The 20,114-nt window shown below is 33.7% G+C and overlaps 2 protein-coding genes across 2 annotated transcripts; both read right to left on the bottom strand.

Annotated features, from left to right (window-relative positions):
- Nucleotides 1–16,257: 16,257 nt before the first annotated feature.
- LOC145058910 (inactive protein RESTRICTED TEV MOVEMENT 1-like) lies at nucleotides 16,258–17,715 on the bottom strand. The gene is made up of 3 exons (XM_079006793.1): nucleotides 17,471–17,715; nucleotides 16,757–16,992; nucleotides 16,258–16,660 (listed from the first exon to the last, which is right to left on the bottom strand). The coding sequence occupies exons 2-3, from the start codon at nucleotides 16,952–16,954 to the stop codon at nucleotides 16,352–16,354; spliced, it is 507 nt and encodes a 168-aa protein (XP_078862919.1). The 5' UTR covers nucleotides 16,955–16,992; nucleotides 17,471–17,715; the 3' UTR covers nucleotides 16,258–16,351.
- Nucleotides 17,716–18,482: 767 nt separating this feature from the next.
- LOC145059575 (protein RESTRICTED TEV MOVEMENT 1-like) lies at nucleotides 18,483–19,085 on the bottom strand. The gene is made up of 2 exons (XM_079007406.1): nucleotides 18,888–19,085; nucleotides 18,483–18,803 (listed from the first exon to the last, which is right to left on the bottom strand). Exons 1-2 carry the CDS (start codon nucleotides 19,083–19,085, stop codon nucleotides 18,483–18,485), a joined length of 519 nt encoding a protein of 172 aa, XP_078863532.1.
- Between the last annotated feature and the right edge of the window lie 1,029 nt (nucleotides 19,086–20,114).

Raw genomic sequence — 20,114 nt, forward strand, 5'->3', positions numbered from 1 at the left:
AATTGCATCAATTCACTTTTGCCTAAGTAACTAAGATTGGGAATTTGTAAAACATTTAGTTACTTTTGTCATTCATTATACTTATAATGGAAGGTTTCGTCCTATCCTACCCGTTCGGCTAACGACCCTCCACTAGTCAAGAGTGCGGTGGGTAAGAGTGGATACCCATTCAATCGCCATTTTATAGGCAATTTCCTTAAACACCCCTTATAGACCAGCTTCGTGAATGAGGCCTAGTAACGGTAAGACTGACTTTTACTCATACATATATATAATGTTAGACTTTTAATGTTATATATATAATATAGGGTATATTTTACACTTTTAAAATACTAGGTGGTCAAATTTAACAATTATACTTTTAATTCAATTAAATTGTAAACCAAAACTTTATGGATTTATTAAGCATCTTTTAATTATACACTTTAATTAATTAATAAAACCATAAGGGTGTGATTTGAATCTTTTTCAAAACAATACCAGGGTTTTAGAATTTAACATTCCTAATCAAACTTTTAATCAACTTTTAAATTCCAAAACTTGAGGGAAAGTTTTGAAACATTTCAAAACATTAGGGTTTAGAATTTAAATATACATCAAAATTAAACAATTAATCAAAATTAAAATTCCAAAACTTGAGGGCAAGTTTTGAAACCTTTTTCAAAACATTAGGGTTTCAACTATTTAAATTTCAAAACAACAAAACTTTTGAGGTCAAATTTAAACTATAAAACCTAAAGGGGAAAATGTGAAACTTTTCATAACACAAGGATCAAATAACAAATAATCTTAATTAACAATTAATCACATAATTATCCATATTTGATTTATTTAATGATTTCTTGCAAAACAATTTACCAATTTAATCAAAATAATTAATCAATTATCACATAAGGAAACAAATATTTTATTAATTGATAAATATCTTCAATTAGATCAAGAATATAGTCATATATATCAAAAAATCGGATTTATATTGATCTAATATGATAAGGCAAGTATCCTCAAGCAAAAACAACAAGAAATCCCGGTTTTCCCTCATTCTGACCAGCCGACTCGTCGAGTCAGGCATGGACTCGTCGAGTCAGCATGGACTCGGCGAGTTCAGCAAGCAGATCCACAAAAAACGAATTTTTTCAATATACAAGGCATCAATACAATAGAAACCAATCTAGGCTCTGATACCACTGATGGGTTTTGGTCCTAAGAACATCCTATGTGCTCATACAAACCGTAATGCTTGGATCTAGGTTTCTCTATTGTACGCAAGTTATCCAAGACTATAAATCCTAGATCTAGCATATGATAATCAATATAACATATAATTAGGGTTTAGATCATACCTTGATTGTTATATAGCAATAACAGTCCCGAATCCTTCTTCTATTGACTTTAGAAAGCTTAGAGTCACAAATGTCACTCCTCTAATGGTTCACAAACACCAAGAGCAAGAGGATGAAGAGGAGAGAGGATGGAGGCTGCCCTAAAATGTGTGAAACCCTAGAAGGATGCTTAGCCACGTTTTGGGTCATAAGGGATGTATATATAGTTAGGCTATTAGGGTTATCTAACAAGGAAACCCTAATTTGGATGCTTAAGCCCTAAGCAACCCATGGATCCCTTTCCTTAAGGCCTTGGACGATTTCTTCTTGGGTTTCCCCATAGAATTCGTCCACTCCTTAATATAAGGCAATCTATAGCCCAAATTGAAATTATCTTATAATTACAATTCCAGTCCCTTAAGTTTAATTAATCTCTTTTAGTCACAAAACTAATTACCAATTAATTATTGACTAATATAATTAAACAATATGATTTCTCCTTTAATATATTATTCTCATAATATATTAATAAATCATATTTAATCCTTTCTCTCCATAATTCATCCTATCAAGTTGCTTTGGTGAAGGCAACCCAAAAGGACCATGCACCATCGGGTCAAGTACATACCAAAATAGTTATGGACTTAGACACTAATCCAACAGTTTGATTACGCCTCTCAGCCACACCATTCAACTGTAGTGTCTTGGGAGGTGTCAATTGTGAGATAATCCCACATTCCTTGAGATAGTCGAGGAACTCTATACTAAGATACTCACCACCACGATCGGATCGAAGCATCTTAATGTTCCTTCGCAATTGATTCTTGACTTCCTGTTTAAACTCTTTAAACCTCTCGAAAGTCTCTGACTTATGCTTGATTAAATAGACATATCCATATCTACTATAATCATCAGTAAAAGTCAAATATTAACGATTAGCATCTCTTGTGGCTGTTTTGAAGGGTCCACACACATTTGTGTGTACGAGATCCAATAAACCTTCATCCCTTTCACAAGAGCTAGTGAAGGGTGACTTTGTCATTTTTCCAAGTAAGCATGATTCACAACTATCATCTGAATTTAGGTCAAATGACTCCAAGACTCCATCCTTGTGGAATTGGCCTATGCGTTTCTTGCTCGCATGTCCAAGACAATAATGCTATAATGATGCTTTATCCAAGTTATTATTACTCGAAGAATCAATACAGATCACATTATTTCCTAGATTATCTACAACAGATGCAGTTTCATACACACCATCACAAGGGAATGCTTTAAAATAAAGAACATTATTAAAGAAAGTATTTATTCCACCATTTTCATTATCAAAAGAAAAGGTAAGCCCTTGTTTGTACAAAGCATGAAAGGAAATAATATTTCTTGCCATTTCAAGCGAATAACAGCATTTATTCAAATCTATAATAAACCCACTACTTAGCAACAAAGAATAAAATCCAATCTTGGTGACAGGTGAAGCTTTCATATTCCTCATGATCAAGTTTATCTTTCCGTGCTCCACATTCTCATTTCTTCTTAGTCCCTGCAAATCAGAAGAGATATGAATACCGCAACCGGTATCAAGGACCCAAGAGTTAGAATGGGGTGAGTTATTAGATAGAATAGTGTAAATACCTGCATGGTTGGGTTTGACTTTCCCATCCTTCACATCTTGCTGGTACTTTGGGCAGTTCCGCTTCCAGTGTAACTTTTCATGACAATAAAAGCATTCAGCCTCTTTTGGGTCAGAAGAAGGAGTGACAAAACCTTTCTTGGTTCCATTTGAAGAAGAGCCATCAAGGGTCCTACCCTTGGTACCCTTCGAAGAGCTCTTTCTCTTCTTCCCTCTACCTTTCCCGATTGCCAAGATAGGGGCGGAGTTTGGAGTAGGATTTAGGGGTGGAATTGGTACAGTACCAGTTCATTTTTCTCTAAACCGTGTACCGTACCAACTATAATTGGTATAAAAAATTTTCTACCGGTACCGTACCAAGTATACTTGGTACCACTTTATTTGGCTACCAACATGTTTGGTTGGTACAAATTGGTAATGGTATATACCGACTTCTTTTAATTTTCTATTGTAACATTTAAAAATAAGCAAAGACATCGGGATTTTGATGTTTAGTATAGAAATTAGTTACGTAGTTCTTTTGTTTACAAAAGAATTCTACTAAAAATAAAGACATCGGAATTTTAATGTTTAGTATAGAAATTAGTTACGTAGTTCTTTTTGTTTACAAAAGAATTATACTAAAGTAACGTTTTAATTTGGTGCTTTAACGTGGTAATAACTATCGACTAATACAATCAAATGACTAATATAATGTTATTAAAACTGTAAACATTAAACACAATTAATAGTTGAAATATACGATTTCATATATATATATATATATATATATGTATATATATATATATATATATAATGAATTGGTTGGTACGGTATTACCATGGTATTCAAATTTTTGTACCATTACCGTACCAACATTGATCAATTGGTACGGTACTACCAACCAAACATGTTGGCTACCAAGTTTATTGGTTCGGTTGGTAACATGTTGGTTGGTTTTCCATGGTACAATTTTGCCATCCCTAGGATTAGGAGTGTTAACAACCGACTTACCTTTAAGACCTGTTTCTGCGGTCTTTAAGAGTCCTTGAAGTTTTCTGAGTGTGACTTCTTCCTTATTCATGTGGTATGTCATGCAGAATTGATCATAACATGAGGGTAAGGAGTGCAAAGTGATATCTATTGCAAGCTCCTTGGGAAGTTCACATTAAGCTTCAGTAAACGATCCACATACCTTTGCATTTTCTGCATGTGGGCCATGACGGATTCTCCGTCCTTCATCCTGGTTGTTATCATGGAGGAGATTATTTCATACCGCTCTTGACGAGCACTCTGATGGTATCTTTTCCATCATATCTTGGTGCATCTAAAAAGGGTAGTAGTCCTCATAGGACTTCTGGAGTTTAACTGTCATGGTGGCCATCATGATGCATGCCACTTTGGTGGAATCTCTTTCATGAGTCCGGAAGTCAGCAATCTCTTGAAGAGTAGCAGTGGACTCATCAATCTCCTTCAGCTCCTTATCGAGGACATATTCCTTGTACTCGTAGCGAGTCACCATCCTGATGTTCCGGATCCAATCCATAAAGTTGGAACCATCGAAGATGATCCTCCCACATAGGTTCATGAGGGAAAAGGAGCCGGTAGGGTTTGAGCCAGAAGCAATGTTGTTGGAAGACATCTGAAAAAGAAGAGAACAAGTTTAGTTTAGATATAAAGATAGTCCTTAATAAAACACTCAAATGTAATATTAAGGCTAGGATCCAATCACAATATATTATAACTTAGAATAGGTATGTCGTAATCTAAGCTATAACATATTTGAAAGGTAGGTGAATGATAATTCACCAATTTCCACCAAAAAACGAAATATAAACTATTAGGTTTTTTAATTGGTTCTTAGAAATTCCTAGATTCTTTTGAGATTCAATGAACTTTTCAAAGGCGTGTTTCAATCTCGAGTGTGCCCTCCAAGTTTTGTGATTGGGATACCGAGGATCACAAAACGAGGTGTGCAGTAACCATGCAAATCACTTGGTACCCTTAATGCTTATCACTCAATCGATGTGCCGGTTAACCACACACGCTCCATTGATACTATGATAAACTTTAAGCCACCCTTTACCTACCTTGTTAAGTCCAGGTTAGTGTGCCAGTTAACCACACGCGCTCCGCTAACGACTTATTCAAAGTGTAAAGTGAAATTTCATGGATTAGCACTTTATTCATATTTTCCTAAAGTAATTAAGATTGGGAATTTAATAAAACATTTAGTTACTTTATAATATCCATCATACCTTTTAATGAGAATTTATAAGTCCTTGTCCTACCCGTTCGGTTAACGACCCTCCACCGATCAAGGAAGCGGTGGGTGAGAGTGGAGACCCATTAAATTGCCATTTTATAGGCAACAACCTTATACCCCCTTATAGACCGGCTTCGTGAATGAGGCCTACTTGCGGTAAAACGACTTGATCTTATACATATAAATATTATTAAACTTATAATATTATAAAGTATAAGGGTTGATTTTTAACTTTTAAAAATATAGGGGTTGGAACTAAAGTTTCTTAAGTGACTTTACATGTTCCAAAACTTGAGGGCAAGTTTTGTAATTTTACAAAACCTTTCACATTCATAACTTATGAGTTATTAAAATGAAGAATCTTCATTTTATAACGTATGTGTTCCTTTAATGGCTTTTAACACAAATAGAATTTTGGTTATCCATAACTTGAGGACAAGTTATGGACTCCATGAAAACACATAAAGATCATGAATTAATCATATAAACAAGTAACTCCTATGATCTATCAAGAACTCATAAGAACATGAACATACATATCAAAATTTCAAGAACATATGAACACATATAATCATGTAATTTTAATATTAGCCATTGTAAATGGATTAGAACAACCATTACACCACCTAAAATAAGTTTTATAACACCAAAACAGTTTAGGGTAATGTTTCTAGTCCATTTCCTGCAACACAAATCGAATTTCTGCATTCTACATGGCCAACTCGTCGAGTGCACGAACTGACTCGTCGAGTTGGATGCATTTTCACTTAGACTCGTCGAGTCCCCTGAGCAAACAACAAAAAATTGATTTTCAACACTATTTTGCATCAAGTATTCACAAACAAGCCTAGGCTCTGATACCACTGATGGGTTTTGAGCATTCTAACACCCCTAAGTGTACATGCAACCCTAGATAACCTTGGATCTATGTTTGTCTAAAATACATGCAAATATATGATTTCCAAGGTTCATAATCCTATATAGCATACATGGAGAACTTTTAATCTAAAAGATGGCTAGAATTACATACCTTGTAGTTGATTTGATTCGTTGAAAACCTTGAGAGCCTAGCACCCCAAGTGTGATGCCTCAAATGCTTCACACAACACCAAATGCTTTGTAATGACTTTGAGAGAATATGTAACACTCTAAAAATCGGCCTAGCCCTCTTGCAACTTAGTGTAGCCGATTTTGGTGAGTAACATGTTGCTTATATAACGTGTCACATCTAGGGTTACACCATGTAAACCCTAATGTGACATGACTTTTCATTTCCATGACCTATGGGTTTGTAACTCCCATGGAGCATCCATGGAGCATCCTATGGGTTTAACCCAACTTGATAATCCATGGAGCCTTTTAGCCCACTATACAAGTTATGGATGATTTACATAATCATCCTATATATTTAATTAGTTATCTTTTTGATCACTTAATTAATTCCAAATTAATTCTTGATCAATAATAATTAAATAATACTATTAATATATTAGAACTTATAATATATTAATAAACCATAAGTGTTATTTCTCTCATTTAGTCTATCCAGATGCATGGTGCCATGCAGCCCAAATGGACCATGCCGGGTCGGGTCAAGTACATACCAGAAATAGTTATGGACTTAGACACCTTATCCAACAACTTCACCCTAAGATTAGTATTAGTGTGTGACTAAGTGTGTTTATGGAAATTGTAGCCGAGGAGTTGCCGGAGCAACAGTCAGACAGTTCCCGATCAGCATTTCAGCAGTCAGCCTTACGAGGTGAGTTTCCTCCCAGTAGGAACGGGTCTACGGCCACAATTCCGGCCCGTTTAGATAGCAGTAGTTCCAGAATACGGTCTGATGTCGGGGTGGTCCCGAGAAGTAGTACAAAATGCTTGATGTCTTTGTGATTCAGGCATGTCTATGTGTTATGTGTTCCGGACTGCGGTCCGATGCAGTATGCAGTATATGTGTTATTGTTATATGCTATGATTATGTTATGCTATGTTTAGTTAGTTCCGGACTTCGGTCCGATGTAGTGGGCAAGGCCCTAGTTAGTTTCGGACTTCGGTCCGATGCAGTGGGCAAAGCCCTAGTTAGTTCCAGACCTCGGTCCGATGAAGGGGGCAAGACCCCAATCAGTTCCGGACTTTGGTCCGATGCAGAGGGCAAGGCCCTAGTCAATTCCGGATTTCGGTCTGATGCAGTGGGCAAGGCCCAGTATTTGTTTTATATGATATTGTATGGTATGTGGTAGTTTGGGGGAGCTCACTAAGCTTCGTGCTTACAATTTCAGTTTTGGTTTCAAGTACTTCGGCTAGCAAGGGGAAGGGCTCGGGATGATGACATGACACCCACCACAGTTTTAGCTTGGGAGTTAGACTCTGATATTTTTGACATGATTTGACATTAGTTGTGATATGAGACATATTTTATGACATTTTGAGACGCACGACTTATGGTTTTATGATATGATATTTTGATATTATGGTTTTAGTAATGTTTTCAAATGAAATTTTTGGTTTGTATTTTTGAGACATTTCACATCACGTGTCTTAGTGAAAGAAAACTTTCCAACTTGGTGGGGGACTGCTAGAAATTATAGAAGTAATCTTGCAAGTTGGCAAGTTTCCTTTATCCTACATTGATGGAGGAAGAAACCTTTTTTTTTTGGGTTTATAAGTCTTTCCCCTTGATAAGCCTTCAAAGGCTTTAGTGGATCAAAGGAATGGGCCAAGCCCATGCACGCGCGCCTAGCCTCTTCTAGCACTAGCCGATGCCGTGAGTGCAAGAAATGGCGCGATTTAGGCTTACTTGGCACTTCGTACGACGCATTGGTCACTGGGGCCGACCTATGAGGGGCTCTTTTATTGGCTTCTAGGGTTTCGATACCTATAAATACAGCCCTCGGAATCCGATCCATGCAGTTATTCCACGTTCAAGATCACCCGTCAACTGAGCGGTTTTACATTAATGTCTTTTTTTCGTTCAACAACAGGACAGTCTGCTTCTACTCATTTCTTATAATTAGATCTAATCGAGAATGATTGATCTATTTTCTGAACGAAACTTGGTAATAATAATAATAATAATAATAATAATAATAAATGGATTTATTTATCGCAATTAATCGACATAGAATTCTCAATATTATTTGTCGGTTTCCTTGTGTGTCTATTATATCTGATTTACCACATACAAGAATAAAAAATAAAAATCGAGAAGAAAAAATCGATGGATTGGGTTGTCTGGCTGACGACCAGGGCAAGATAGAATGGAAGGAGAAGTATTAATGATGTAGGGATTTAGAAGAAGAATGTTTAGGAATGTATAGACGTATTGTTTTGATACTATGTTGGTAAAAAAGTTTCCTCTAAAATCTTCGTTCTAATTATGGGTTTATAGGATTTATATAGAGAATAACCATGCATGAGCCAAGTATAACATGAGCCTAGATACATAAATAAAAGTTGGGCTTATACTATTTAAACATTAATACACCGAATTTTTTTTAATGTATTAGATAAACAAAAAAAAGGTATTCATTTTTCAATTAAAGAATCTAATCTTTCATATTTTTTATTTTGATTTGTATCAACCTTTTAGAAAAAATCGATTGAGATATCAATGTCAAATTTACTACACTTGCTAAGACTGCTCGGTGTGGGCAATGCCTACTCCTATTATGATGATGTGGACGCCGGAAAATGCCATGGTAACGGCCGCACACCGCTCTGTCTAGCCAGTTTTGTATGTTAAGTGATCATCCGTTGTGCTGGTAACGACGGACAACACCTGTTCTTCTCTCTCCCCTCTATCTTTCTTGTTTTTTAGCCTTTCAACCGCGTTTTTAAAGACGAACACCATCCCTCTTTCTTCCCAACACTATTTTCTTCTTTCTCACTTATGATGAGGCCTCTTAATGCAGGTGACCACACCTAGTAGTCTTTTACAATTTTGAGTTACCTAAAATGAAAACACTTAGGTTGCGTTTAGTAACGGAAAAGCTGTTTTCATTTTCTATTTTTCGTTTTCCCTTTTATGTTTTTCGTTTCCCTTTTCGGTTTTCGTTTTCGGTTTTCAGTTTTCATTGGAAAATTTAGAAAACGCGTTTAGTTAAAATTTATTCATTTTTCATTTTCAGTTTTAGAAAATTAGAAAACGTGTTTAGATGTGTATTTTTCTATCGGTTTTCATTTTTAGAAAACGGTAGCGGTGGTAGGGTGGGCGTGGGGTGGTGGTGGTGGGGGCAGTGTCGGGGGGCAATGGTGGTGTCGATGATGGCGACGGTGGTGGTGGTGGCGACAATTGTGGCAATGGTTGTGATGACAACGGTGGTGGTGCTGGTGATGGGGTAGTGATGCCGATGGTGATGGTGATGGCGGTAGTGGTGTTGGGTGGGTGGGTGGGTGTGTGTGTGTGGGGGGGGGGGGGGGGGAGGGTGTGGGTGTGTGTGTGTTTGTGGGTGTGTTTGTGAGTGTGTGTATTTGTGGGGGTGGGGTGGGCTTGGGAGTGAGTGTAGGTAGGTAGGAGTGTGGTGGGTTGAGGGTATTAAGGTAAGGGTAGGTAGAGATGGTGTGTTTGTGAGTGTGTGTGGGTGTGGGTGTTTGTGAGTGTGTGTGTGTTTGTGGGGGTGGGGTGGGCTTGGGAGTGAGTGTAGGTAGGTAGGAGTGTGGTGGGTTGAGGGTATTAATGTAAGGGTAGGTAGAGATGGATGAGGTGGGAGTGGGTGTTTATATTTTAGAAAAATTTTGGAATTAGAAAAATATGGTAAGCAATGATTATCAGTTTTCCAAAAATTTCCAACTACTTTGTAATTTTAAAAAACGAAAATTTTTCATTTTCCGTGAAAAATATAAAAAAATAGACGAATTAAACGCGTTTTCAAAATTCTCATTTTTCTTGAAATTTTTTTTCCGAAAAACGGCCAATAAACGAACCCTTAATGTTTGCTTCTTTCATTTTAAATTTTCGAGTTTATGTTTGCTACTTTGATTAACATGAACACACTCGGGAATGGTGCACAATTGTGGTATTTTGATGCAGCTATTATTGAAACCTAGATGAATGATTTATGGACAAATGAGAACAAGACAAAATGGGGGTAAAAAGAAGCTCAACTTCAAAATGGGCGTGATTTTGATCCGTTGAGAATTTGTAAGCCCACAATCCAAATCGGACTTTTTACACAATTTTCATGCAATTTCCAGTTTTTATTCTATTTTGGTTATTTAAAAATATATGTTTCCTGTACTTTCTAGATTTCCTACTCTTATTTAGCAGGTTACTTAACGGATTTTAAAGTCAATTTCAACTTTGCAAAATTTGGCTTACCTGCCAAATTTAGCTCCCTCTACAGGGTTTTGTGCGCCTTTCATAGGCATCATGGATTAAGTAACAAAAAAAAATTCTTCTTTTGAGTGTAAGTTTTTCTCACGTTGGAGTGAAAAAAGAGAAAAATTGATATTGTTTTGGCGTGAACATGGGGATTGTGTGATGAAAGGATGCTTAGTCCCACCAGCCTATTGACAAACTAGATCAATAAAGCTCATTTGCATCTAATTGCATTTTTCTTGGCATTAATACTGCAGTAAATGCATTTGGCATATTTCTCAATTGTTCATAAGAGATCAGACACTACAAATTAATTTATGGCACAAAATTTTAGTAGCATTTTGTATTTGTGCCACTATAACATACTTTTAGTGGCACTTTTGTTTATGCCACTATTATTTTTAATATATATAGTGACACATTTTTTTATGACACTAATTTCCATATCTATTAGTGACATTATAAATTAAAATGCCACTAAAAGTTTATATTTTACTAAAATAATTGATAAAATATTTAGAACCCCAAACTAAAATTTTAATTGAAAAAAATTAAAAACTTTTCATTACCACTCCTTTTTACATTGCGGGAAAACGAATTATTTTCACTAAAACAAAAAAAATTTAGTGGCACTTTTGTTCGTTCGTGCCTTAGGCCTTAGCCAGTGCTTTGCTCGCTGCTCGCTCCCGCCTTTCTTCTTCGTGGGAACTGCAATGCTCCGCTCTACCATGGGCTTTCGCCGATCGACCTAGCTTAGTCCACCATGACTGCAATACCATTCTTCGTGACCTAGCTTCCTTGTTGTCTTCCTCCGTTCACAGATCCTCTTCACCGTTGCGTCCCCTTCTGCCCTAGGTCATCTTCAAGTTTAATTAGTGTAAGTTTCTTTCATCTTTTTCATTTTCCTTCTAATTTTTCTTATGTATCGGTCCACCCTAACTACGATACCCTCTTACCTTGTCCTCCCCAGTTCATAATCGTCCTCACTACTCCGTCCCCTTCTGCCCTAAGTCATCTTCCCCTTTAATTAGTGTAAGTTTCTTTCTTTTCCTTCTAATTTCCTTTTAATTTCCTTCTAATTTTTCTTACTTCACCGATTTTTATCTAATTCAATTTATCTGTTTTTTTTATCTAATTCACGTAATCTGAAAAATTCATGTTATCCTCACTAGGTCCTACTTTGGGGTTGATTGCAGAGACCTTAATCTACTTCACTGATTAAAGGCTTGCTGAAACTACAATTCAGAAATAGTTGTAAGTTTATATTTTCTTGTATGAATTTTTTTTGCTAAAATAATACTCGTAAAACACAGACTTTTCTAATCATCATATGAAGAAAATTGTATCAAATTTTTTTGATAAAATAATAAATGTAATTCTTCTTGTAAATTGTTTTGGTGCATTTGAGCTTTAAATATCATACCATAACACAAATCATGATATCTTATGTGGTATTTTTATGATAGTATAGCAAAAGAATAAAATGTTAGTGATATCTTATGTGGTAATAAGTGCAATTTTTCTTGAAAGTTGTTTTGCTTAATTGTTAGTATTAGTTTTTTACTTATATAATGCTTTATTTGAACATAAGGATACTAAACTATGCATTTGCTATTATCCTTTAGGATTAATTATGGATAGATCTTGGATGTATATTTCACCTGGATCTAGTGACTCTTTCATAAATGGGGTGCAATTTTTTTGAATTTTGCATTTGAGAAATCTATAAGTGCTTTAGTGGCATAATTGAAAAGTGCCACTAAAACCCAATATGGCTACAACGACACAACCAAAAAGTGCCACTAAAGGTCTTTAGTGGCACTATTTTTTTTGTGCCGATGATTGCCAGTGGGGGGGGGGGGGGGGTCTTTAGTGGCACATTTTTGGTTTTTAGTGGCTCTTTTCCTGGGCCACTAAATGTAATTTTGTTTGTAGTGAGATTTGACATAAACCAATATGACATTCACATAAGAGCAACAAATGTTTCCATAAAATCCTACAAAAAAGACTTCAATCCAAACCTATAGTTTCATCTACCTTCTAGATTTTAAGTTGTCTATAGGGATCATATTTGCATTTGTTTGTGCTAAACTAAATCAAGATCAATCAAGCATGATCTTTGTAAAGATCACATAAGGAAATAAAAAACACCATTAGTATATACAACCTTATATGTACCATCAAAGTGGTCGAGTGGTGAATCCGTAGCATGAATCACTCCAAATCTAAGTTGACCCAAGTTCAAATACCATATCCCTCAAATTTATATGATAACAATTTAAGTGACATTCAACATATAAGATGATTTTAGAATCAAGTGTTCAAATCGAGTAAAAAAAATGCTAAATCAGTCAAGCTCATTAAATTGATATGAAAGGGCTCATCTGAGAACGGAGAAACAAAAATGATTGATGATATAATCCATTAGCATACAAAGAGACAATATATTGCATTCTTTGTAGTGATAAAAAAGTAGCGAAAGCTTTGAAACTCATTCTTCTTCTTTGAGTTCATCAAGTGAGTCGATGGGCTTGACATAAACTCCAATGGCATACACACAAGATTCAAAAACGCTTCCATGAAATCCTGTAAAACAGGATTTTGGTCCAAATCTATAGCTGAATAATTCCTTATTTGGTCCGCTTTTCCGTCCAAAGGGTCCATATTTGCATTTGTTAGTGGTAAATGCGATCCACATCAATTGATTTTCCGAAGTCCAAAAATTCGTGTCGTAATTACCACTTATAGACATTAAAAACTCTGATGGGTAATCAAGTGTCACCTATATTGTTGAAAAAGTAAACAAATAAAACACTTTAATTCAAATTTTAAATGTTTGACTTGATAAAAATGCCACTTTAATTAACCTATGTTAGTTTTTTAATGACATGTGTAAAGATACTTTAATATGTTTGGCACATAACATATACAATATCTTTAGGCATTTGGGAGACTAGCTATAAAACTAGCTTTTACTTGAGAATCTTGTTTTTAGTTGCAAAAGCTGGGTTTTAGCTGGAAAAAAAGCTGATAAAGTAATAGCAATATAAAATATATAAGAATTATAAAATGACATGGTAGAATATTTAGATATATAATTAAAGTGAGCATATAAAGGTATAGCTGGATAAATTAGAGAAAAAACTTCAATAACTTATCAATAAATATTCTTAAAATAGTTAGAAAAAACTATCTAATAAACCAACTATAACCTACTTTAGTGGTAGGTAAACATCATATTGCAATAAACTTAAAAAATATGGCAGCTAATATACTTTTTTTGAACCAATAATTCTAATATATTCTTAAATGGAAAATGACTATTGAGTGTAATTAACTATTGCATTTGTATTCATTTGGTCATTTTCCTTTTTTTTTTTGTATTCAATATACCATCGAACTTATTGTTTGTGTTCACCATAACCTTTTTGACCGACTTTTGACCTGTGATAGCCGGTCAAAGAGTTATGGTGACCACAAACAACAAGTTCGATGGTATATTGAGTACAAAAAAAAAGGAAAGGGACCAAATGAGAACAAATGCAACAGTTGGTTACCCTCCTGATTCATTTTCCATTTACTCATTTACAGCAAATCTCACGTCATCTCCTACTGATATTAATGAATTTATGAGATTCATTCTTGTTTCTCTTCAAAGCATAACCCAACATTATTCATACATGTACAACTTTGTAATGCACTTGAATATTTCTTAGGGGAATCTTGACTAAGTAGGCGCATTTCATGACTACGCTTACATTTCCAATCAAATGATTTATCGTATCATGGATTCTAGACAAGTCTACAAACGAATAGAGTCACAAGTGCTGTGATTTTTGAGTTTACTTAGCTTTAAGATTGAATTCATGGGATAAGATACAACATCAATATGTACAATATCATGCTGCTTTTGTAGACAAATCACCATAATATACCTTGAGGTAAACGTTTATGCTGATATATATATATACCTCTCATAGACAATCATATCTTTTTGCAGAGAGGTGTTGACAGCTAACCACAGTAAACATAGCATAGACCATGTTTCAACAAAGTTACCCCTCTGAAACGCCCTTCATATACGTTATAGCCAAAGAAGGTTGCAGTCTTTGATAATTTTGAAACTTTAATTTCATTTAACTTTTCGGGGAAAATGACTCAAGAGGGTAACCAACTGTTGAGTTTGTTCTCATTTGGTCATTTTCCTTTTTTTGTACTCAATATACCACCGAATTTGTGTATTTTTTTTTTTTTTTTTTTTGTATTCAATATACCATCGAACTTGTTGTTTGTGTTCACCATAACTCTTTGACCGGCTATCACAGGTCAAAAGACCGGTCAAAAGGGTTATGGTGAACACAAACAACAAGTTCGATGGTATATTGAATACAAAAAAAAAGAAAAAAAATACCAAATGAATACAAACGCAAAAGTTAATTACCTTTAAGAGTCATTTTTCCATTCTTAAACTAGCTAAGACCTGATTCCACATATATCCATGATAAAACTTAACTCTCATTCTTAACCAGGGAGACAACAAATGATAGTTTTAATGTGACAAGTGAATGTAATGTTTTTAAATTAATCTTATTAAAAAATGATTTTTTTTCATTTGTACATATGCATCTGAATTTTTTTTTTCATATGTACATGTTTGCCCATATGCAAGAAAACACTACAAGATTACTTTATACGGTATGTATATGCAAATGGGTTAATACCTTAAAAACCATTATTTATACATCCTCGTTTCGATTTAACCCCAAATTTATTTTTTGTTCTTCATTTGCCATTATATTTTAGAAAACGGTTCATTTTCGGACCCTTGACCGGTCATCAACAGGTAATGATGACGTGTCAGTTTTTGCATTTTTTTGTTTGCATTTGGCCCCAACATTTCCGTATAAGTTTGCGTTTAACCCCAATATTTTTTGTTCCCCATTTACCATTATTTTTTAGACAAAGTTTCGTTTTAGCCATTGGTCAGTCACGAATAGATATTTTAAAACGTAAGAGTTGAAACTACGACTTCTCATTGAGGGTGAGGCGTGTTACCTAGTAAGCCAATAACTTTTTTTTTGTATTATCAGTGTTTGTTGTATTTAATCTACACATGTATTTTAAAATGAAGGAAAAATATCTAGTGTAAGTCTTGAGTCTGTAACATCTAATAAACAATATGACATGCTAATCTTTAAGCTAATCAAAATTGTTAATTCATTCGTAATTCATCTAAAAACAATTGGTTATGTTTACCAACATATTTGTTAAGAAACCATATATTTCTAAAGAGTAAAAAATGTGTCTTCTCTTTAAGGGACGAGGCGTGTTACATGTTTACATTAAATTCAATACAACAAACATTGATAATACAAAAAAAAACCATTAACTTACATTAAATTCATATATATATATATATATATATATATATATATATATATATATATATATATATATATATATATATATATATATATGAAGGTTTTGTTGTTTTAATGTGTGTGTGAGAGAGAGAATGAAAGACATGTGTTCATTTATTTTTAATATTTGTTAAATAGAAGAATAGTATAATAGTCTTTTCAATTTGAAAGTTACCAAAAAAAAACAAAGTTGATGAAAAAGACTACCGATCAAAATTTTTTAAAAGTTTGGACATTTTTAAAAAAAAATCATTTCACATGGACTATTTTTACAGTTTTATCATATTTAAACAAACAAACTCTTTGGATTTTTGGATTATTTAATTATAAAGACTCTATTAAGATAAATAAGAATCCATTCGCAATGCATCATTGCATCCAAGGTAGCAAATTATACAAAAAACTTTAAAAGTTTCCTCATCTTCTTCGTTCTTCATCCTTGATAATATACGATTCAATTTCAGCAAGCGACACAAGGGGCCTAACATACACCCCAATGGCATACACTGAATGGTTGTAAACACTACCATAAAATCCCCCAAATGAAACCTTTGGTGTAAAATTATACACAAACTGTGTAAGTGAATTGTCAACAACACGTCCAAAGGGTCCATACTTACGGATGTTGGTACCAAATGCAATCGAAACCAATTCGCCATTGTAGGCGCCATTGTTATACTGACCACTTACAGAAGTCAAATACTCCCTTGGGTGATCAAATGTTACCTACATTTTTATATATACAAAAATAACAACTGTTTTGAGTTCAATGAATGTTAAAGAGAGATGATTAGATGGACGTGCATGGTAATTATTACTAACCATATCAAATTTTAAACCAGTGAGTTCTCCACGAATTTCTGAACGAAACACTTTCCCATTTACAGCATATAGGAATTGGATCGAATCGATCTGATAGTGTCTATGTGAAATTAGAATTTGAACAATTGTAGTCCCTCCACCTTCGTCCCATATCGATCCTTTCATTTCTTTGGGACCCAACCTTAACATGTTCTCCATTTGACAGCGAGTAACTAACTATTCAAGTTTCCAAAACCCTAAAATAAACAAAGGGGATTCAAGTAGACTTTATATATTCTTTGGTGTGTTTTGTTGGATAGAATGGAATGACAAATAAATGGACATATAAATAATGAAATGAAACATTATAATTCTATTATCATTTTCGGTTACTATTGTAGAGTAAAATAAACCATTAATATTCCATATTGTTTGATAGATTTGAAATGATGAATGAACAGAATTAAATTAATGGACAATGACAAAATACCCTTGTAAGATATGTTTTCTTCAGCAAATTTCGATTATCATTCATATATTTAATTAAAGACATCTCCATAGGTAAGTAAACCATATTAAGATACATATTAAGACATTCATCAATAATATTTTAATTCAAACTCATCGTTTTTCATACATTCATCATTCATGAGATCAAAGAAATCCCAGAAAAGTAAATAATCTAAATCGCAGAAAAAAATATCTCGAATAAAAATAAAGAATGGGAGACTGGACCTGCATCGCCAAGAACCCTTCCTTTGTTATTCTTCATTTATTACATATCTTCACCATAATCCATGTTCTTTGAGAAAATTTAATCATTTTTTTTATCACCACAAGTTTCTTAAAAGATCATATTTTAGGTTTTGATAAATGCAACGCCATTGTCTTCGTTAATTGCATATCTTCATCACCATATTGCACATCAACGCCACTGTTAATCGACAGCGAGATTTTGTTTTAGGGTTTGATAATTTTAACAGAAGGCACACATGTTTAACAAAAATCTGTAATGGAAATTTGGATTAGACAGAGACAAAGAAGAAGATTTGACATGGACTAGGAGGAGATAATTAAGGGAATAAGGGGTGGTTTGGGATTGCTTATTTACAAAAGATTAATTTTTCTTTTGTAAATGTGTTTATTATTTTATCCAATTTTAAAAGAGTGGCTTGACTTATAAAACCATTTATACAGTACAAGTCAAAAAACCACTTTGACCTAGCATAACATTTACTCATTTAGGACCAAGCCCATTGTCGATATAAACACATCAATGATTTCAAATCACACAATTAACTCTAGAACATAATGATGATAACAAAAAAAAAAAAAAAAAAAAAAAAAAGAATTCAAGTGACCGATTTCAGCTCACAAGAAAATGATGATAACGAAAAATTCAAAAATCTAATTCACATGGTTATCTCTATAACAGAAACATAATAACAAAAAAAGGGAAAAAAAACCCTTCAAATTACCATCTCAGTCACATGCTCATCTCTGTATCAAAATGATTATAACCAAAACTTCAAACCATCGGATAAAAAAAATTGATGCTAGGAAAAAATAAAAATAAATAAATAAAAACCTTAAGCATATGGAATTCATTAAATCAAGAAAGTAATGGAACTTTTTATCCTAGTTTGTGCTAAACGCGTGACTGATTAATCACTTGACTACAATCGATAACATAATAATACTGTGGTAGGTTTTTGTTCCCTTGATTTTGAAAGAATTGCTTTCAACTTCAATCATCATCTTCAATATTTATGATCGTGGTAGGTTTTTGTTCAGTTTCAGCTACCGATCCAGAGGCCTTCACATAGATCCCAATGCCATGAATACACGAGTTGTAATCACTGCCGTGAAATCCCCCAAACGAACGATTTTGTCCGAAATTATACACAAATGGTAAATAGGAAAACAAACTATCATAGCTTACACTTCCAAAGGGTCCATACTTACGTTTGTTGGTACCAAATGTAATCGAAAGCAATCTATCATTCCGATACCTGGCAAGCCGACCAGTAACAGACGTCAAATACTCCCTTGGTTGATCAAACTTCACCTGCATTTTTCAAATCCCGAAAGTGAAAAACTGTTTTCAGTTCAATGAAAGTTGAAAGAGAGATGAGTAGTTTGACGTGGTTACGATATCAAATTTCGAACCACAGGGTGTTCCATGGACTTCTGAAGGAACCAGTTTCCCATCTACAACGTATACAAACTGGATCGAATAGACGACATAGTTGTCAAATGAAATAAAAATTTGGTCGATTTTAGACTTGCCACGATCGTCCCAAAGCGATCCTTGCATTTCTCTGGGACCCAACTTCATCATGGCTGCCATTTGACGGCGACTAAAAGATGTTTCAGGTTTGAATTTTAGAGCCTAAAGAATAAGGAATTTATTAGCATTCTGGATCGATAAATTCGGACTAACTAATTACACATTTATTAGGAGGATGTATATCACGATAAATTCGCATTAACTAACTATACATCTATTAGCAGTATATATATCACAATCACAATAAATATAATATATGCTGCTAAAAATATCACTATATATCTATTGGCGGGATATATCACAATAAATATAATATATATCCTGCTAAAATTATTGTTTTTTAGGGAGTGAAAATTTGAGGGGTGATGGTTCAAAAGAATAGAGTGTACTGCAGAAATGCTCATGTTTTATGGTTTGGTTCCTAAAAAGTTTATTTATTTTATTTTTAACACTAGTTTATAACCCGTGGGAACCACGGTTATAAAATTAATTAAATTTTTATAGTAAAAACTCAAAATTATTAATCAATTATTTTAAATAAATTATTAATTAAAAGATGTTTTTATTAGTTATATGAAATTATAATCGTTGATTCAAATAAATATGTAAAATTAATTTTTAATATATATTAGATATTTTTTATTTGTGAATTAATGAAAACAATAATATAAAATTTAAAATTTAAAATAGAGAATAAATACATTGACAAATAGCATCACATTAATGATGATGTCTAATAAATTTAAAATAGAGAACTAATAGATTGACAAGTGTCAACATATTAATTAAGATGTCTAATATGATGACACATGACAAAAAAAAAAAAAACCCACTGTTTTATTAGTATAAAGATAAGTATTTTAATAATTAAACTTCTTAAACTTTTACATCCAGCCGGTTGATAAACAAGCTTCACATCAATTCTTTTCCACTTTATTGCAACACAAATTCAAAACTTTGTAAATGGTTATCCTTCTATCCCACATTACTTCACATATTTTTTTTTATTAAAATAAAAATATATGAGACTAATTAAAAAAAAGTATAAAAACTAATAATGATATTATTTCATTATAAAATGAAAAATGA

The sequence above is a fragment of the Lactuca serriola genome, chromosome 6 (assembly GCF_051521515.1).
Source record: "Lactuca serriola cultivar US96UC23 chromosome 6, Lser_US96UC23_V15, whole genome shotgun sequence".
Classification (NCBI taxonomy): domain Eukaryota; kingdom Viridiplantae; phylum Streptophyta; class Magnoliopsida; order Asterales; family Asteraceae; genus Lactuca; species Lactuca serriola.